We start from the raw sequence: 22,085 nt of genomic DNA, 5'->3' as shown, positions 1-22,085 counted from the left end.
TTAAGTTAATAACAATGTACCTACCTATATAGTTTAAGTTTAAAAAATTTGGCTCTCAAAAGAAATTTCAATTGTTGCACTGTTGATATTCGGCTCTGTTGACTAATGAGTTTCTATACGAGTTTCTAGATTCTAGATGAGTCTCAACAGGGCTGACTGGGCACTTCAAGTCTCTGCCACATAACTGTTCCATGCCAGTAGGCTACCTCAGGAATGTCCTCATGGAGATGACAGAAACAGATGACAGAAGGAGCAAGGCCTCTCGAGTTGTAGACTTAGAAGCACCATACTTGCACTTCTGCTTCATACTATTACCCAAAGCCAGGCACATGGTCAAGTCCAGAGACAGAGACAGAGGACATTTCAAAGTTAAATGCCCGAAGGGGTGGATGCAGAGAGGGTAAAAGATCATTCAACCCATCAGCAAGACCTATCAATTCTACCTTAGAAATACTTCCCACACCTGTCTAATGCTCCTTCTATCTAATTGCTACCACCACTTCAGTTCACCATGATCTCTCTTACCTATCACCACCTGACTGCTCTGTCCAAATCTTTCTTGTCCATTCCTTCTCAGACCATTCTCAATGCAGCAACGAGAATAAACTTAAAAAGAAAACCTGCTCTGGCCACTCATTTAATTAAGTCTGCCAAATGGTTTCCTATTGTTCTCAGGATAAAGGTGAAAATCCTGACTAAGGCCTGAATTGTTTTCAATTTTTAATTGAGGGGTTATTTTAAAGCAAATAGATGAACCTGGTGAAAGGGAGAAAGAGAGTGAAGAGGGAGTGTGGGAAAGAGAGGCTTTGTAATGACTTCCACGTGAGGAGAGCCTGGGACCCCTTTCTCCAACCTCATCTCCTTCCATCCTTTCTTTCACTGTATGGTTGGAACACATCATAATTCCCAAACTTGTACACTATTTCAAGCCTCTGGGGTCTTACTTGGACTGCTCTGTGTCCAAGTAGAGTTCTTTACCCCTCCTTTTGGTACGGATTCAAAACCCTCTGCCTTTCTCCTTTCCTTCTGCTAGGGAAAAAGAAGAGAGGAAAAGAGCCCAGATTGGTTTGGCTCAGTGGATAGAGCATTGGCCTGCAGACTGAAGGGTCCCAGGGAGAGAGAGAGAGAGAGAGAGAGAGAGAGAGAGAGAGAGAGAGAGAGAGAGAGAGAGAGAGGATGAGAGAGGGAGAGAGAAAGAGAGAGAGAGAGAGAGAGAGAGAGAGAGAGAGAGAGAGAGAGAGAAGATGAGGAAGAGGATGAGGGAGAGGATGAGGACAAGATATTTATTGTTTGGAAAAACAGTATGTGTTAACACCTTGAGTCTAGGAAAAGTATAGCACAGTTGAATGTAAATATTACCGAGTGTAGTCCATGATAAGCAGAGGGTAAGAAAAGAGTTTGTAGAAATAGGTAGTTGGAAGATTTGCTCTTCAGGTCTTATATTTCATGGGACTATATAAATAATAACTATAATAGAAAGATTAAAATACATTAACAAAAATATATTAAAATAGATAATTATTCTTAACTGCTTAATTAGTTTTGATTAAGTAGGGGCTTGGTCTTTTCTGACAACATTCATCATAAAATTACTTGATGAATTAAGGTCATTGAAGTGCAAGTCAAGAGTTAAGACATTTATAAATATTGTGAAATTCAGCAACACTGGAATTACTGACGTTCCCAATGAAAGTCACAATTAGTCCCAGGAACAGAGAAGTAAGCATAGCTACGATTCACAAATATGAAAAGTATTCATTTCACAGATAATAGATGTTATCTTCAGCTCCTCTGTAATATCTTCATAGCTATTACATCAGAGAGGAATTTAATGATATACTTATGATACTTAGAATCTTTAGTAGAATTACCCTAAGAGCCTACTCAGAATTATACAAACACACATCTGTGCACATACATAGATATTCTTAACTTGGCAGAGAAGCTAGATAAAATGTGAAATGGAAGACATAAAAATAAAACCAATTACTATCTTGGCAACAAGGGTTCTTTCATGCTACTTAGCCATCTCTCTGAAAATAAAAGTATGCATTAACAGCAATTCAGACAGTAATATGTTTCCATACTCCTATCTCTATGAACCCAATAAATAATCCAGATATACTTGGACATAATGACATCTAAAACTATAGAGAATTAAGAATAAAATTGACAGAGTAATGAGACTCCGTTTTTTAAAAAGCCAGACTTGGGGTGCTTTCAAATTTTAGGTTTTCAACTAAACTTGCTAATATGGCTCCACTTATCTTGTATATCCTGCAATAATGCATCTTTGAGAGCAACCCTTTGATTTTATTCATTCTTCACTGTAGCACTGGTATGTCTACCATGTCCTTGAAGTTAATGCGAAAAGTTACGAAGAATACTAAAAGAAGAAGTAGCTACCCTTGGAGAGATTCCCAGAGAAAACCTACGAGAACCATAGTTCTCCCATCATCCCCCACTCAATAAGGTAATTGGCTTAAGTCCATGAGGCTTCTCCAAGAGGAGGAGGGGTTTGCTAGAACCACATTAATCACAAGTGCTTCCACCATTAGCCATTAAACTACAGCGGAAAAGTTAAGTCACCGCACGCATGACATGCTGTGGTCCAGGGAGGAGGAGAAGTGGTGTGCCTCCTTTAATTACTCCCATGGAACTGAGCACATGTCTAGCCATGGTCTTTTCTTTTACTATTTCCCAAATAATGAGCACTCTAATTGCTTCAGCTGGAGCAGCCCTTGCTCATTTTAATACCTGGCTGCCAGTGTTCTTTTCCTTTCTTCCCTCTGTTCTCTCCACACACATTCTCCCCTTCCTCCCCCTTTTTTGGTCTGAATTTGATGAAGGTCTGGTTTTTACTCCCTGAAAGTTTAAGTGGTTGAGTTAAATTACAACTTTCTTTGGTCAATCACCTAGGGAGCTTTTTAGGAATTGGGGAAACATTTTATTTATGACTCAACTTTCCACCTGTGCTGACATGGCATGGAATTTACAGCTATATTGAAAGCGTTATAACCATCACCTCAGAAATTCCACATTCTCTTGAGCTGCATTATTATGGGACATTTGTCAGGCTGCCAATTGCTCTGTCAGCCTCTAATTGATTTATATTAGCATCTGTAGGAATGAAGGGGAGTGAGGGTGGGGTGAGCCTGGGACCACTTTAGACTACCCAGTTCCTGAGTTTCCTGTGGACATGAGAGATTTCCAAACAGAACTGAACACATGGCACCAGGGTTGTCTTTTTGCTTTATTGTTATGCAGCATCTTTAAAATCACTAGTACATATGTTAACAAAGCCAGTATAAACTTTGATTACTTTGTGAAAAGTTGAGTGAGCTTCCCTCTCTCTGCTATGCTGTTACTTAACTGTAAAGAACACCTGGCCCTAAAAGGTCGGATTCATTTTCCCCTGGGGAGGGGGGTGAATAAAGAAACCAAGAAACACCTTCAAAATGTTTTCCTCTGACAGCCTTCATTTACAAAATAGAGCAGTTAGCTTTAATAGCTCTCTTTTACACTAAGATTCCACTCCTCCTGGATTAGAAACATAAATCTAAATTACTCATTTAGAAACACCTGGTCTGAGGTTAGGTCTGGTTGAGGAAACCTGAAGAAATCAGCAAAAGGGGATCGTGGTGAGAATGCCCAAGACACCCATTCACTACAACATTGGTTCTGGGATGCATTCATGGTTTATCCAAGAGCTCCCAAACAATGGCGCTCCCAGAGTGTCCTGGCCAACCTGATTTTAGCTGTTGGCATCTTTGGTGGACACCCCAGCCCCTGCCATTCCCTAATGTATTGGATCTGGCCCAATTCACACACATAGGGAATGTGCCTGGCCTCTGTTGGTCTATGAGTTTGCAACAGAATAATCATGCTCTGAGCACTTTTTATATGTCAAGCATTGTTCCAGTTGCTTTGTTCCTATTGTCTAGAAGCTTCTGTAAGAGGTGTAGGACAGGGGACAGGGCATGATAGGCGATAGGCATGGTGTGAGTGTGGAAACAGAACTATATGATGAAAGAAAGGAGTGCCAGTGGTTTATTTGGGCCTCTGGCTATGGGGCAACCATAGCTGAGAGGACCTCTAGGGAAGGGGTGGCTTCTTTCTACTGCCCCCAGAGAGCTGGCTAGTCAATAGAGGTTCTAGTGGCAATGCCAGGCCTGGGGCACAGTGTGCCTGGGACACAGAGCTCCGGGCCACAGCAGACCTGGAATACAGTGTTCCTTGATCTCCATACCCACCTCTAATCCATCAGCAAATCCTGTTGACTCCAAAGTCAAAATATATAATTATAATCCTCACTACCTTCACAGCTGAAATTGGCACTGAAGCCTGAAAAAAGAGTTTCCAGAAAGGCAAGAGAAAAATAAAGAGCGAAAAAGAGATTGAAAATATACTACTAATTTGCCTAAATATTTATTCATTCATTGAACAATCACAAACTGAGCACTTTTTATATGTCAAGCATTGTTCTAATTGCAGGGAATAAAAGGATAAACAAAATTAATAAACGTTGCAGGAAATAAAAGGATAAACAATAAATGAGGACCACAGACAATAAGCAAAATGAATGAGCTAAATATATGGTATGTTACACTGTGAAAAATGCTAAAAAGAAAAATAAAGCAAGAAAAATGTGCTTAATGGTATCAGGGGTGGGGGCTGCAATTTTATATGGGGTGGCCACAGAAAATTCAATCATTTGAGCTGTGTCCTGAAAAACAGGGAAGGACCCAGCAATGTTGACATCCAGGGGCAGAGCACTTCACGCGGCGTGGAAGTGGAAGCAGGAGCATATGGTTTAGGGGAGGACCTCGTGGGGGATGAGTAGGAGATGATACAGGAGAGGTCACCCTGGGGTCAGATCCTAGGGCCTTAGAGGCCATTGCAAGAACATGGGCCTTTTCTCAGTGGAGCAGGCCTGAGTACTGAGGGGTTTTTATTCAAGGAAAGACTTTCATGTTAACAAGTTCATCGAGTGGCTATGTTGTTAATAGTAAAGAGGGCAAGGTTGGAAGCAAAGAGATTAATTACATGACTATTATAATAATGCAGCCAAGATGTGATGGTCCTCTTTTTAGGTTTCATTGCTAATTCCACTTCATCTTTTGTCACCTACACTTTTGGCTCTCTTATCTACTCACTCACCATCTCTCTCCATCGCATACTCTCTCAGGACTTAGATGAGCACAGGCTAATGATTCACCTCCCTTGGTCAGGAGCATGGTTTACTCTCCTGTGTGTTATACTCTCCAATAGTTGATTGGAATTTCCACTTGGTTTCTTAATAAGGTCCTCACATTTTAGAAAATAGAATTTATTATCTTCTCTCACCAAACTTATCATGTTCTATGTCTCAGTTAATGGGTGCTACCATCCATCTAAACCACAAAAGCTAGAACTTTGGTATCTTCACTTTCTCCTTCACAGTCACGTCCCACTTCATTTAGAGCTTTTTCTGGTGAGGAGGACAGTCTTATTTCTTGCTTCCATCTTCACCCAGCAAATATCAACATGTCTGCATATGTGGGTGTCTGTGTGTTACATATACTGTACGTGACGTAGCCACATTCAAAAATGACATGAACAAACCGATGGGCCAGACTCAAGTAACAAGACAACAACACAGGCTTCCCTGTGACTTTTTTCACGATGATTCATATAGAATTCTATGGGGAAAAGTTGTAGTAAAAGGAAACGTTTGGTGTTGAAAGAGGAGTGGATTCTGCTGGATGAGAGAAGAGAAAGAGCACCTCAGGAAAATAGTTTTGTCATTTGTCTAGGAGCTTCTTGGGGGAAGGATGTTTGTTTTAATAGTATAGTGTAGCCTAAGCATCTAGGACGGCACCTAGCACAGCAGCCACTCAATCAATGTTTGCTGAACTAAAAATGAGAAAATATGCACAATGACAACCAACAGTATGTTGCTATCAAATTTCAACTCCAAGCTGTACATATATCAGTATAAAGCCATAGAGGTGCATAGGGGCTGGGCAGGGGTACTGTATTATCCTGTTAAAAAGTTGGGAGGGGGTGGGCTGGAGAAGGGGTATGCATGGTTCAAGGGGTGGGCTGGAATCAGTGTGGAAAGTTTTACTTGTTATAACGGGGGCTTAAAGCTTAGCCCTTGAGGGTTTTTAAACAGGAAGGTGACCAACTTAGATCCATTTTAGAAAAACAATTCTAGCAGCAGTGAAACAAGGAGTTGGGTGAGAGAGATACAAGGGGCAAGAAGACCCTGCTGCAAGGGACAGATACTGATCTGAACTTGGCTGTGGTAATGGGATAAGAGGAAAGGCATGAACAGCCTTGAGATAATTCAGATGCAAAATCAGCAGGAATGGTGATAATTGCTAAGTAAACAAAGGGAGTACCAGAACTGGACCAGATAATCAGCTTGTTCTAGGACATGCTGAGTGAAGTATATTCAACAGTTCTAGGCAGCTCAGGTAGGATTAGACACCAAATTAGTTCCTGTAACAGGGGCCCTACTAAAGTACAGCACTTAACTCATTGTAAGTATTTATTTACATACCTGTTTCCCCCCCTGATAATAAAGCCAAAATCAACCATGAAACTGAACAAAGATGTGAAAAAGAGGAAATAATTGTAGAAATCTGAGAATAAAATTGTAATAGTCTTGAGTTGCTCTGCCTTATTCTTTAAAATGTATTTTCAAAAACTCTTTAATTAAAAAATGTAAATCTAATAAAAATCTACATGTGAATATTGGTTACAACTTCTTTTAAAAATAAGTTTTATTGATTTTAGAGAGAGGAAGGGAGAGGGAGATAGGAAAGTCAATGAGAAGCATTGATCTGCTACCTCCTGCAAGCGCTCCCCCTCCCCCGCCCCTCGTCTCCCCCCCCCCCCCCACACACACACACCCTGGGATCAAGCCTACAACCCAGGCATGTGCCCTGACCGGGAATCGAACCAGTGACCTCTTGGTGCTTGGGACATCACTTAACCAACTGAGCCACACCGGCTGGGTTGGTTATAATTTGTGTTCATGGATATAAATCGTCCATGAATGATTTATGGGAGGATATGGAATTCAGGATAAAGAATTCGAATCCTTGACAGGAAATAGAGGAAAAATGGGAAATGAACTTAGTATTTTTGCAATAGTAACAATGTATTTGATAAATTGTACACATTTCAACCTATAATATAAATTTTCTACCTCAAGTGAAAGCAAGCATCTGTATTAGAAAATACCCCACCACAATCAAACTTCTCAAAAAAAAAAACAAAAACAAATGGCCCAAAATATTGGAATAATTCAGTAAATGTATGTGGACAGACCTCCTCTCTGTTAAAATACGAACTAAAGTACCTCTGAGCCATTTTAGGTCAAACTTGAAAACTCTCAAGATGTTTCAGTACACTCTTATTATACATTAAAGTGCCTCATGGAAAAGGTAAGTTCTGGTAACTGGATGCTTCTGGACTACTGAAATTATTCAATGTGTGAAGAAATTGTACCCCTCTTTAAAGACTCTAACAGTTTTTTGGCGGGATATTGTGTTATTCAATGTGTTAATAAAATGCTGTTTTAAAAAAAGTGTTTCTAAATTATACTAAGAACAGCTCTGACAAGGAGTTAATATCCAACGTATGCAAAGAACTCATACAACTAACAAAAAATCCAGTAAAAAAATATGGAAAGAAGACCTGAACAGACACCTCTCCCAAGAAGACATACAAATGGCCAACAGATATATGAAAAGATGCTCAAATTCACTACTAGGGAAATGCAATCACACCTGTCAGAATGGCTATTATCAACGAGACAAGTAATAACAAGTGTTGGAGAGGCTGTAGAGAAAAAGGAACCCTCCTCATTCACTGCTGGTGGGGATGTAAACTGGTACAGTCACTATGGAAAATAGCATGGACGTTCCTCAAAATATTAAGAATGGAGTTACCATATGACCCAGCAATCCCTCTTCTGGGTATCTTCCTGAGAAATTTGAAAACATATGCACAGCTGCTCATTGCAGTATTACTCATGGTGGCCAAGACATGGAAACAACCATAGTGTCCTTCAATAGATAATTGGATAATGACAATATAGTACATATATACCATGGAATACTACAGCCATAAAAGATGAAATACTGCTATTTGTGACAACATGGATGGACCTTGAGACTATCATGCTAAGTGAAAATAAGTCAGTCAGAGAAAGCTAAGAACTATGATTCCACTCATATGTTGGATATAAAACTGAAACTCATAGACACAGACAACAGTATGGTGATTACCGGGTAAAGGGGGCCAAATTCATGGAGATGGAAGATGATTTGGGTGGTGGGCACACAATGCAATATATACATTATGTATCATAGAAATGTACACTTGAAACCTATATGATCCTATTAACCAATGTCACCCCAATAAATTTAATTAAAAATAAAATTTAAAACATTTATTTAAAAAAATAAATTATCTTATTAAACAAGTCCAATTACTGCTGATCCAAGAGTGGGAGGGACAGGGCAGGCATTTTGCAATGACATTTGGTTCTCATTCTCTTAGAAAAATACTAGCATAGCACATCTCCTGCAATATTGATTGTGAATTATTTCCTATCACATTAAATCAAAAGGACTAAAACCCGTCACGTGTGTACAAAGATCAAAGCACTTTCCAGTCAAGTTTTAAACCATAGTCCCATTGGTTTTATTCTGAAATAACTGTTTGTTTCTTTCTGTAGGAACACTGTGATTGTAAGAGTTCTACAGATATTTAATCTTTAGAAAATGTTGTCTGCCATAATTAGGGAATATTTTCCCCAGTATCTTCAAAAAACAGTTAAAATTATACACAATAACTATCTTATCATTAGTGTCAACAGTGAACAAAAAAATACAAGTTGTGTGAAATCTGTTAGGATAGGTTGTACATGAATTGGTCTTGTATCAGAAAGCATAGAATAATTCAACATTTTAAACATCCCTCCTCATAAATAAGGCAAGTAATTTGATATTTATTTACATTAGTTTTTTTCTTAAGTCTGCTATTTTAGGATTTCTTAATACCTAATGGACTCATTCTGTTAATTGAATATGTAGTCTCAAAATCACACATTTTTTCCTGCAAATGTCCAAAAGAAGTTAAGCTCCTCCTATTTCTCTAGCAGCTAAGATTATATGCAATCCATAATTTCAGCATATGAGCAGAGTAAAAGGGAAAATCATACTGATGCAGAATGAATCTAAGTTTTAAATTTCAGGCATTAATGACTTGAATGACCCTCTGTGCTTCAGTCTGGAAAAGTTAAATGCTTTAAATAAGTTCATAATTATTGAAGAGGTCCCTAGTGATGCTTGCATCACATCTGGCAATAATGAAGACAAATCAACAATAAGATTTGAAAATTTGGCAATATGATAAAGGAAAGGCATCTGAGATCACTTCTTCGCACTTTAGTCACTGTGGTCCAAGGGAGAATCAACTTCCTGCCTTGGACTCGGTGTCTAAACTAAAGAAGGAAAATCTTACTGTGATCTGGGTTCCAGGCTCCTGGCTCACAAACAACAAAGTTCTGAACTCACTGAGCAGGAAAACTTTACCCAACATCTCTTCAGAGGAGAATCTGCTTTCTCTAAGAGCTGTTTTCAATTTACTTCAAAGAACTGACAGTGACATACAGTCTCACTTCCAACTGGTTCAATTTTAAAGATGAATGTGCTATATTAACTCCTTCCATACCAATTTAATTTTTCTTGGGCAAGAGAAGATTGTTTTAACTACAGATGTGAAGAATTTTCTGGAAAAAGAAATCCAACTTCATCATCTGCATTATTTTTTTTTTTCAGAGAGGTAGGGAGACGGAGAGATAGAAACATCAGTGATGAGAGAGAATCATTGATTGGCTGGCTGCCTCCTGCATGCTCCCTACTGGGGATTGAGCCTGCCACCGGGCATGTGGCCTTGACCAGAATCGAACCTGGGACCTTTTAGTCTACAGGCTGATGCTCTGTCCATTGAGCCAAACCAGTTAGGGCATTTTCTGTGTTAGTAAACTTAAGTTCGTTTTATTCTATTGCTTCAAGTTATGTCACTTAACTACAGTTTAAAACAAATATTTAAATTATTTTATGTGTTTAACAGATCTGATACTCAGTTTTTAACAAGTAGAGAGCTATGATGATCAAATTACAAAAATATTTTAATTATTAAAGAATGTTGCTGGATAGCTTAGAATAGCTTTTTCTGTAAGAAAATCAGTAAGAACAGCAAAGAATTCTACCAGCATCCTATTATAACCTGGAACAGTGGATGAAAATCCACATCTACTTTAGCTGTTTTAACTACAGAAATGTGCAAAAAACCACCCTCGTTATAATTAAAGGGATGGTGAATGTGAAACTATTTGGAAAAGCACAAGGCATTAGACCACATAAGGCATTATTATAATTAAGGACTCATGGCTCCGGCAGTGACTTAAGCAATGATGGTTGTACTATATTACACCAGCGTATAACAAATCTTTTGTTTGAAGAGTTAGAAGCAAATTAACGTACCTTGAATCTTTGCAGCTCCTTCTCACTATATGCTTTCACATACACTAATCTGATTTGAGTCTATATTACAACCCTGGGAGGTAAGCAAAATGGTTGAATTTGCTCATATTTTTATGTGCTGCATATAATTTTCATCAATTTGAGACATGATAATATGAAATAATTAAGCCTACAGTGTTGAAAACAATAAAAATGCTATTATATAGATGACACTTGGGATCAAAATGATACATTTTATTAAATGTAATGTGCAAAGTAAAATGAAGTGACCTCTATTCAAAAAAAGTACAAGACAGGTATTATTTAAATTGCTTTAGTACTTATTTTCAATAAAAAGAAATCCGGCATTATAAAAATACATAAAATAGTCATGGATTTATACCCTTAATTTACACAAGATTTTTTTTGTTGTTGCATAAAACAAAGTTATAAAATACTTTAAAAAGAAATTCTTATATGAAAGTTACTCCCAGTATAAAATTTTTATAAATTTTGGTAATTTTGGTCCATCTGTATAAATAAGACATTTTATCCTTTTAAAATTCATAACTCCATTTAAAAACATAGGATTCTCTCTCTTTTAAATAAAAGTCCACTTGAGGTAGTAGTATATTAGAACTCTTTGGTCCCATTCAGTCTATGTGTCCAAGTCATAAGACTGAAAATTTGGAGTCCTGTGGTTTTCTAAGGTCTGTTTATAGGTACATGTGTGATTTTCTTGCTGAAAATCTGTCCTTTCTTTCCCATCTTCTTCTGACTCAGAGTCCAAGTCTGGGGAAGAATGAGCTTTCAAGTGAAAAGCTCTTGGCTGACAATCCGACGTCTGTCCAAAGCTTGAAAAGACATCTAGGTGAGGTCTCCTCAGAGGCTTTCCAAATGTTCCTAAAAGAAAGAAAGGAAGAAACCCCTTGAGCATGTGGCACCTTTTGCTAACATGAAGTCATCAGAAAGCACTTCAAATGGAGCACCTTGCCCCATGAACATGAATGAACATTTTCTACAAGTCCACATTATGGTATTTGGGGGCATGTGTATCTGAGTTATGGAGACAGAACTTACAGAACTCCTTGTGGTTTAAAGAGATCCCACTTGGGGTGCATGCCCGAGATCCCCAGGCAGGCCCTGTGAAGTGTTAGATGACAGGATACCTACATCCCTTATATATATGTATATCTCCACTCAATGTGTCCATTTCTTATCACTTCTATGACTTATAGTAATATTTATCATTGAGCAATGAAGTTCCCCAATATAAGTTGAAAACCCTGCTTTAGGACTTAAGAGCCCACAGTAGTCTCCATGAAGGCAAGTTTAGACAGTAACATACAAGTAAACTGTGCCTGAATAAAGTATCTTTTAAAATAATCCTTATGTCATATTCTTTCCTTTTCAGTAGCACAATATTATTCAATTGACTCAAATTCTTGCCTGAGTTTTATAAAAGATATTATTTTCATTTTTCCCCCAAAAGGAATATAAATAATTATACTGTGACAAAATATAAAACGTCTTAATAGCTGGGTAAAATATTTTAAAATTCTATTTCTTAACAAACGAGACAAGCTGTGGTTTCTCTTCCCCTATCTCCACTCAGTGAAAAGATGACCTAAGTTCTTCCATCGCGCTGGTTCCAGGCACCAGACGAAAGAAGTCTGCACACGAATGTTGGTGCCAGCCGGCGTCGACCACCACCACTAAGGGCTGTAAGGCTCGGCTGGTCTCCTCTGCCAAAGGTAGTCTAGCCTGGCTGGTGAGCAGTTCGTTGTTGCCAGGTAGGACGCCGTCTACCCTTTGGCTGCAGGTTTAGTTATAAACCGCCAGACATCCAAACCACAATCATGCAGTGCACACAACTCCACCCCAGAGGCTGTTGTAGCCCAAAACCACTTTTTCCACATGGCTGACCAACTGAGCTCCTAAGTCACTCCTGAAACGCCCGTGTTCTCGAGGATGCCACACACGGTGCCACCCAGAGAGCTCCTGAGGCTTCGTTAGGGACTAACTACATAATCAAGTAAAATCCCCCATGCCTGACTCTGCTTTTAGAAACATGTAAACTAACAAACAGAATGTCAGAACAGAATCATTAAAAATCAAAGACACTTTTCACTCGCTCAGCATCTGAAGTTCTCTCTCCTTGCTCTCCCACACGCAACGTGGACTAGGAGTCCCATGTCAAGGTATCTCACAACTGAAGGAACTTACCCATGAACGAATGACTTGAGGTAATTGATGCTGGCTCTGAACTTGGACTAAAATCTAAAGAGGACTTGTTTGGACACACATTTTTTGGGCCAGGTCCTTCATGCGGAGAGTAAGTAGAGTTGATTAACTTCCTCACGTGGGAGGGCCAGCCCGTGTCACTGCCACTCTGTTCGCAGGATTCTTCGGGAGGATGAGGACATGGGTAGCACTCCTTTTTCTTTATGTAACTGGCCTCACAGTGGTCCATTAACGCAGCTCGAGGGTCCGGGCTGCAGCCTTTTCCATGTTGAGACAGAAGGGGAGAGAGTCTCAGAAGGAGAGGGAGGGAGTGCGTGTAGAAGCCTTGCAGGAAACAGAACTCGGGTAGGAAGACCACATACCTGTGTGATAGGCTTCAAAGGGATCCGGCCCATACACATTCCCCTTCACATACACAGGGCCTGGGGGTCCCAGAAAGGGACACAGGAATGGATCTGTGGCAGCTTCTACGTCGGTTTCACTGCTGTTGTCAATATGACATGTCCCTTTAAAATAGATATCTTAGTCACTGAACCCATTGTATTCAAGTACCATTCAGTACTCTCTCTACTTTGGGCATTTCCCACGTTTACAGACTTTGGATACAGCATCATATAAAGGAAAAAATTGCAGAAATTTAGGGTTTTTTAAAAAATGCATCGAAGCCTACGGATTGGGTAAACTCGTGACATCTCACTAACAGAGACTTGATGAACCATTGTACCAGGTGTGCTAACCTGTTTGCTGGCCCCACCTGTTGGCAGGGGAAACTGGTCTGTGTATGACTACGGCAGCAAAGCGCTGGGACCTGAACCACAGGATGCCAACAGCACTGTCCCTTCCGCCACAGCCAGTGATCAGGACCACACACTGGCCCTTAACCAATGACCTCTCAGTGCCCGAGCAAAGATGGGCTCAGCCAAAAACAAATCCTATCGTATCTGAGCTAAACAACTCAGAAACAAGATGCCAGTTAGCCGTGGACACAGCCAATGAAAGGCAAGAGATGTGGTGCGGGTTGGAGGTGCCATGACGAGCCATGTGCCTGGAAGCGGGAACTGGACAGTCAGAGGGTGGCTCAGAAAGCAGCAAACGTGCGGACTGTGGCTCGGTAATGATGGTGACCCCTACAGGGCCCCGAGAGCAGATCGACCTCCAGCCCCAGCACCCAGGCGACGGGGCACTGCTACGTTCCGGTCCTGCCCCTTTAGCCTTTCATGCAGACCTCCGTGAATGTCCTTTCGGTAAACGCTGCTACATGTGAACGAAAGTGGGCCTCTGATCTTTGCAACCAAATGAGTAAAATCGGAACATCCAGTTTTATCTCTGTGCTATTACTGCCTTACCAAGCCCTCTGTCATTGTTAGTTGAATTTTTGCTCACCACTGACTAAACTGTAAAACTGAAAACAAATATTCTTCTTTCCCAAGTGTGGCATCCCCCACAGAGCAGACACTCAGTAAACGCTTGCAGGAAAAGGTGCCAAAATGTTTGAAAATAATGTCAATAGCGTCCACTTGCTGAGCCCTTAAGATGTGCCAAGTAGTTTTCCATTACCATGTCATTTAATTTTCACAACAACCGAACAGGAAGTACTGTAGCTGTCCAAGGAGACACGGAGCGTCAGAAGTGGCTCTTGAACTGAGGCTGTGATCTTACGTATGCTGCCTCCATTTTTTTTTTCTTTTCTTAAAACCATATGGTTCTTAAAGCAAAGGGTCAGAATTAGAGTTCTCTAATAAAAGTGTTTTTAAATCATTTGACTTTTAAGACCGTGCACGAAGCCAGCCAACGCCATGTAATAAGGAGAACATTCAGGGCACCAAAGCATATTTACAATGTAAAGAAAATACGCTGCATGGAGGAATTAAATTTTACTTAACCTACTTGTCTCCTTTCATTGTCAGAAACAAAGCTTTTTTCGTAAGAAAATGTATCTAATTTTAGCTTTACTACTGACCTTAGGCCATGTCCTCAGATCCGTTTCTGGTGAAAATTAATATCATATGTGAATCTTCCATCAGGTTATTTCAAAAACGACCCTCTCTGAGAGCCCAGAGCAAAGATGTTCACCTCAAACACTTACCATTGCTGTCGTGTTGTGGTAAGAAAAATCCGCCCCCTGAGGAAGTGACGAACTGGTGGTGGCTTCCGCTTTCCGAGGAGACGTACCCATCCTGTCTGTCAGCTAGCGTTCCCTGAGATGACAAATAACTAGGGATATCTGCCGGCAAGTTGGTCTCATCTACAATCAAACAGCAGCACTCTCTTAGCCAAGAAGGATCGCAAGTGTCCCGCGGACTTCCCCGATGAACAGCATGCACTGCTTTGGTTTCTGTGCATTCAAATCACCGAGTCCTGCAAAACCAGCTGGTTGTGCAGCGTGCAGGCAGGCAAGTCAGGGCTGCTCTGGGAAGCCTGAGCTGATCTCCTACCTTACTGCCCGTGGGATGCCCCTCCCAGATTTCAAAAACAGCAAGTGTTTAAAAAGAAAGGCTTAAGGATTTTCATGGGGTAGTACCTAAGCTCTGGAATCAAGCTTGATTTCTGTGATAGTCCTGACTTACTACCCATAGCAGTCTGCACATAGGCCTCTGCCTAATAACCAGTGTCCTCCCTAGATTCCTGCACACACGTGACAAAACCAAAACCTACAGCAGAGTATAAACCTCCTAGCTAAGAGGCTGGTCCTTTTTCTCCATCAGCATCTTACGAAGGAGTTAGGCTACTGAACTCTTATGATGTCCACCGGATCGCACAGCCAACAGGATATTCGGATGAGGTTTTCACAAAAAGTATTAATCTTTAAACGTGGGCTATATTTTGGGCCAGGGTGCTATTTTTAGCTAACCATATTTCTGCAGCTTGAAACAAATGAGTCACCCTTCTGACATGGCCTCAGACTCCAAGACACATATTCTAGAAGAGAATTACCCCGGGATCACACACACACACACACACACACACACACACACACACACGACTGCTACACCCCATGCCAAGCTTCTGTTTACACACCTGTGTTGGTAATGCTGCAATCTTCATTCCTCCGCCTTGTGTGGTATATAATGACCACCCACACAAGCGATGTGCCCACCACACAGCAAACCACGGCTATGATCACGATGCCCACAGTGGCCCACCCGTCATCGTCTAAGGATGAGGCAGTCATCTGCGGGGAGTCGCAGGTCGGAGTAGGGATCACACTGAGGCGCACGTGGCCTCTCTCAGTGCCCAGCGTGTTAGACATCTCACAGGTGTATTTCCCAGCATCGCTGACATCCGAGTCCACAATGATCAGCAGCTGATTGCCCGCTGCGAAAAAGTGCCTCTCCGTGACCACCAACGGGCTGTCGTCCTTGGTCCAGTTCAGCCTGGGAGGAGGGCTCCCTCCCGCGATGCACTGCAGGACGGCTGTTTCTCCCTTGGTTACCGTTCGGTCCAACAGGGGCCGCAGAAATGATGGCGTTTCTGAAATGACAAGTTATGTCTTTAATCTTTTCAATGAAATCAGGTTTTGCATAAGACCTAGCACTTGAATTTATTCAAAGTGAAAGGTGAAATTTTATTCTCCCATAAACTAATACCCATGTTTCCCTTAAAGCCTAAACATATACAACTCGTGGGATTTCATTTCATTGTCCAGGTGTCATTTACTCATAACACCAAGTAAGGATAACATTTACTATTTTTTAACCTCAATCTCCCTCCCTCTTGACAAGGTTGAGGAACGGTGGAAGAGGGGCAAAGCATATTTTTCACAATCAGAAAATGTATAAAAATATTTTCAAGCACAAGAGTGTGTTGATGCATAAAAATAAATCAGAACATTTAATTTTTTAAAGAGAAACTTTCTAGTGCCAGGTGTCCAGGCCTATATTAAAATTCTGGAAATGATTTACTTTTATTATGTGGTGTTAAGAGGTTACTTTAACTCCTTTAGAGATACACATATGACTATCATGTTCACATTTTTCAAAAAGTGTTTAGGAAAAAGATAAAAAACAATCTCTGATTTCCAGAGTGGTAGGGTAAGCTGAGAAAAGACACTAGGACTCAGTGATGGCGAACCTATGACACGTGTGTCAGAGGTGACACGTGAACTCATTTTTTTGGTTGATTTTTCTGTTAAATAGCATTTAAATATATAAAATAAATATCAAAAATATAAGTCTTTGTTTTACTATGGTTGCAAATATCAAAAAATTTCTATATGTGACACAGCACCAGAGTTAAGTTAGGGTTTTTCAAAATGCTGACACGCCGAGCTCAAAAGGTTCGCATCACTGCACTAGGTCCTTCCCAATTTGTTCATGTATTTATGTCAGACATTCTTTGTAGTGTTGAGAACCAGTGGAGACGGCATGATGGGGAGAGCAGGGGCGGGTGAACCCTGCAATACAGGGAAAGCATCTCCGGCTCCTGGAAACAGAGAGAGCAGATTTGTCTCACTGGCTGTGGCCTGGAAGGTGTGAAGCACTCCTGACTTCAAAGAGTCTGAGAAGCCATTTGTTGTTCCCAGGAAAGGGCAGTATCCTCGGGCCATCTCTCACCCTCACAGCTCTGACACTGAGGGTCTCTGGGTGAGCTCGTACCTTTCTGATTAATTTATATCACAGAATCTGAAAATACCCACTTACCTAGGACAGTCAGAGTCGCATTGGCAGAAATGCTTCCTGCGCTGTTCTGGGCTGTGCAGCTGTACACCCCGATGTCCTCTATCTTCACATCCACGATAAAGAACACGTCATCCTCAGGCATAACGTGCATACGCCTCTCCCTCGCAGCAGGGAAGTCTGTGCCCCCGTCCTTCTGCCAGGCTATCTGCGGGGCCGGGTGCCCCAGGGCGGCACACTCCAAGCGCGCCATGGCCCCCGCACGGATGGTAAGGTCCATGGGTGTCTTGGTGAAAGAAGGGAGCACTGAAATCAGAAACACAATGTGGGCGTTAGCACTGTGGCGTTTTAGAGGCTCGTTTTCATGCCTTTTGTTTTTGATGCTCACAAACGTCCCTGACAAAGGTCAGGCAGGGCTATTTCTAATTACAAGACAAGGAATCTAAAGTTGAGATGGAATGATTAAGTGACTCCCTCAAGGTAACAGAGGTACAGAAATGATGGGGTCAGGATAAAACACAGGTCGCTGGATCTTCAGCCTGAAGGTCTTTTGGCTATTTTCCAGTTTCCTCAATAATTATCTGTGAGATCTTGGGCAAATCGATTTATCTCTTTGTACCTTGACCACTCCATATTTTTTTTCTTTTAAGTCCCTCCTGACTCTAATACTCCATGACTTCAAATGTGTTTGGTCCTACAATTTAAACTCAAAATTGTTCCATGTCAGGCCTCAGCAATCATTTGTGGAATGCATTAATAAGTCATATACAAAATCTTTCATCGGGGAAGATACAAACGATTAAATGATAAAGTGGCAAGGATCCCGTTGTAAACTGTATACCTGCCACACAAAGCCAACCATGATACACTTCTTCTACTAAGAGCAGCTAACACTCACTGCTTTTACAGAGTACTTACTGTATTCTAGGCAGTCTGCTAAGTGCTTGACACCAATTATTTTACTTACTGACTATCATACCTATATAAGGTAGGTACTATTACCCCTAACTGATGGATGTAGGAATGGAGGCACAGAGAGGTTAAGTGACTTGCTCAGAGTCACACAGCTGTAAGCAGAACTGGCAGAATTCAAATCCAGATCTTGGCATTAAAGGCGCTGCGCTTTAACACTATGCTTAGGGTGTCCCATATCAAAGTAGTGTACTGTGAACTCCAAAGAGCACAAGTTGTCTGGTTCATCTCTGGGTTACCCATCATGCTCCATATGGGTCGACATAAACAATGCTTCCTTAGATACAAATAACCAAGAATCTTAACTTTGTGGGATGAGAGGTAGGAGCAGAAAGAGTTAGGTGGAGAACTCTGAGAACCGAGGACAGGATAAGGACTAAGAGAAAGAACCAACCAGGTGCTTTGTTTCTACAAGGTGCCTTTAAATGCAAAAGGAAACGTCGGATCACATACTGTTTACTGTAAGCTTGGCTTTGACGGAGTAGGATGAGCCAAAGTGATTGGAGATGACACACTGGTATTTCCCCTCGCTGGTAAATTCCACGTTGCGCAGCCGGAGAATGGTGGTGTACTCCATCACCTCCCCGCCTTGGGCCCGGAGGTGCGCATAGTTTTCCATTTCAGCATCAGGCAGGAGTTCGTTGTCCTTTTTCCAAGCGAAAGTCATTGGGGAATCACTGCTGCTGGCGGCCGAGCAGATAAAGCTCAAATTGGAACCTTTTATGGCCGATTGTGTTTCTGGCTGCACCGTGATCTGGGGTTTCGGGAAATCATCTGTTCAATAATGGAGAGGAGGAAATAAAACCATTTTAAGGCTTGAGAGTCCACAGGCTACTCAGATTTGAACACCAAAAACTCAAAACAAACAGGGGCTTAGGTTTTACCCTTTGTGTGTGTTTCCCAGATGGAGTAGCCGCCCCAGTGTTGAAACGAGAGCCCGGGAGTGTTTATAAAGGAATTCGTTCTTCAAGTAGAGACAGAGATCTATTTATCAATCATTAACTGAGAGGAGCCTGCTGTTTGGGAATACAGTGTATCCCAGACCCCTTGAGCTTTTTAAATGTAAATACAATAAAAAAAAATCAGTTAAGAAATGTCCAGGCTTATGGGCCACTTTGAAAGGCTACTATCAGGAAAACTGCAATTCTTCCCATGTTCTCCACATACAAGGAGCAGCAAAATGAAAAAAAAAATCAATCAATAATGATAATCAATATCACTAAAAATAGCAATGAATACCCCACTTACCAAAAACAGAACCCGTATTAAACACAGTACTTTGTATATGGAGCAGAAAAAATAAGCCTGTAGTGAAAGAGAAAGCACCTCCCCCGCTCACTGGGAGCCCTGGATTCCAGGGGACAATCCATCAAGCCGCTGTACTACATACATGTCAGGGCTACATTATAATTACAGCTAAGCAACTCTGTCATTCCACACAGTTATTTTTAGTTCTCTGTTACTTTTTGGAAAAGTTACCTTTTTGAACTTCAGTTTCTCAGAGATGCTCTAAACCCAGAAGGAAACATCTTGGATCTACCAAAATGTATTGTGTGGGTTTGTGTGTGTGTGAGAGGGATGGGGTGAGGGAGGTGCTCTGATAACTCCATTGCTGCTAATTTCCAATGCCATGCCTGCACGTTGTACTCAAGACAGTTTCTTCTTCTGTATGATTATTCTAAAATCCTCATCTGGAAAATCAACGCTCATTCCCCACTATGGAGGTTAATAAAACGTTATAGCCACTGTATATACGGGTGGGCAAAAGTAGGCTTACAGTTGTGAGTATGCAGAACACTTTATTCTTGCATTGTTTATTAATTATTGTATTATTGCCCATACGAACTGTAAACCTACTTTTGACCGCCACTGTATGCCTCAGAGTAATAAAGAGTTCATATCTGGGAACTTGAGAACTATGAGAATAGCTCATGTCCTTATAGAATAAGGCCATAAGCTTATTTAGATCCAAAAGCTACATCATTTTATTTCCAGAAATTGTTGGCACTGTTTAATGCTGCAACCTAAATATATATATACATATATATATATATATATATATATATATATATATACACACACACACACACATATATGCAGTTTTAAATAAAAATTTTAAAGGTCAATGTAAAATTAGGTTCTGTAATATCTTAAAACACGTGCTAAAATTTCGGCAAATTGTGACTTCACGTTCTATACACGCATTTTTACAAAGGTCTTCGTGGCAGTGAATAGTAAACTGTGTCGTGTAGTAGGCAGCAAACTGCACTGGGGAGATGAAAGCGTGGGTTTTTTTTATCCAGATCTACTAACTAGTAGGTGACATTTGGGTAAGCACATTTCTAATGCTGAAATGCTTAGATGCTAAAACAATAGACCTTAAATTTATTTATAATAAATTTCCTATTGCTTGTAATGCTTTACCCACCAGTAGTAAAAAAATTTAGCAGCCTATAATTCACTGGCTAATGATTTGCTCTTTCTACTCCACATAAATGGCATCTGCCCCCGGTTTAGTGATGTCTCTTCACTGAGCTGACGGGAGCCTGTCAACAACCCCCCGGAGTTGGGACCGCAGATCCCCGAGTTCCCATTTCATACGTATAGAAACCGAGGTTCGGGGAATTTAAGTCACGTAGACGGGCTGGCGCTATACCCTCCCAGGCTCCGGAGCTCCAATGTCGTTCTCTTTCCATCAAACCACCCTAATGCCCAAATGAAGATGACGAAAACTCTCCTTCCCATCTGTAAAATTAAAATAACAGGCCAACTACAGATCCATTTTCACCTATCTCAGCAGAAATAAGTACTTTATTAAAAGAGCATAAATTTATTCAAAACCATTATTTGGACAAATGGGAGACATAAAAAGAAGAATGACTAAAAGGCAGGGGCAACAGTTAGACTCACCACACACAAAGCCATCTGGGCTAACAGCAAAAATGCTTCTTCCCTTCAGCAGCTGAGGATGGGCACAACTGGCATTTACAAAGCTCTGAAAGTTGTTCTCCGCCACCCACTGAGGGAGCCATTTCAGTTGGCAATCACACAAAAGGCTTGATGTATTTAAATGCCTGAGGAGAGTAATTACATTCAATTTGTTTTGTATGAAATGCAGATTTGTACAAGTAAACCAAACTCAAGTAAATATTAGCAACACGATGCATGTGGAAAGCAAATACACGTATCCTATGTAATAGTATCCTTTAGTCCATCTTAAAATGCAAGCAATGTGACCAGCACAGTTTTTTGTTGTTGTGTTTCCTGACCTAGTGAGACAGAAGTGCTGATAGATCAAAACACCTTCCTGCTGAACACTTGTGACTATGGTTAGGCCCTGTACTGTACGAAGGCTCACAAATTTAAAATGCAAATTCATCACAGAAAGAACAAGAAACTTCTCTTTGTAACAAAAGGAATGGATTTTTCCTTCATTTTCATTGCTTTTCGCCTTTTCTTTTGTTTTCTGGTATAAAAGTTAAGGAATATTAAGAAAGTGCTAGACACATTTTACAGGGACATAATCTAGGATGATATACCCCACGGTGGTTTCCCCTCTATGCTTAACTGAAAACTCTTAGAAAGGAAAACTTACAATTGTTGAAGTTTCTTCATTTGTGAAAATGCATTGCCTTGTAATGACATGATTGCATTGTCACTCAGGTCTCTGAAAACAATCAAACACACAGATTAGAGCCAAGGATGGTCACCACATGCCCTCAGGCAG

At 40.8% G+C, this 22,085-nt stretch overlaps 1 protein-coding gene across 1 annotated transcript in view; it reads right to left on the bottom strand.

The window, feature by feature from the left end:
- Positions 1-9,748: 9,748 nt before the first annotated feature.
- Positions 9,749-22,085, bottom strand: part of LRIG3 (leucine rich repeats and immunoglobulin like domains 3) — a 49,516-nt gene continuing 37,179 nt past the window's right edge. The window contains exons 11-19 of the mRNA XM_081084896.1: positions 21,954-22,025; positions 21,269-21,432; positions 18,812-19,132; positions 17,411-17,692; positions 15,789-16,241; positions 14,857-15,015; positions 13,133-13,276; positions 12,753-13,028; positions 9,749-11,429 (exon numbers count right to left, since the gene is read on the bottom strand). Coding sequence (XP_080941022.1) covers positions 11,185-11,429; positions 12,753-13,028; positions 13,133-13,276; positions 14,857-15,015; positions 15,789-16,241; positions 17,411-17,692; positions 18,812-19,132; positions 21,269-21,432; positions 21,954-22,025 — 2,116 coding nt within the window. The 3' untranslated portion in view covers positions 9,749-11,184. The remainder of the gene's footprint in view (positions 11,430-12,752; positions 13,029-13,132; positions 13,277-14,856; positions 15,016-15,788; positions 16,242-17,410; positions 17,693-18,811; positions 19,133-21,268; positions 21,433-21,953; positions 22,026-22,085) is intronic.

Source organism: Myotis nattereri (assembly GCF_964212035.1).
Source record: "Myotis nattereri genome assembly, chromosome: 2".
NCBI lineage: Eukaryota > Metazoa > Chordata > Mammalia > Chiroptera > Vespertilionidae > Myotis > Myotis nattereri.
Note: the sequence above shows the minus strand (reverse complement) of the source record. Positions and strands in the feature narration are given on the sequence as shown.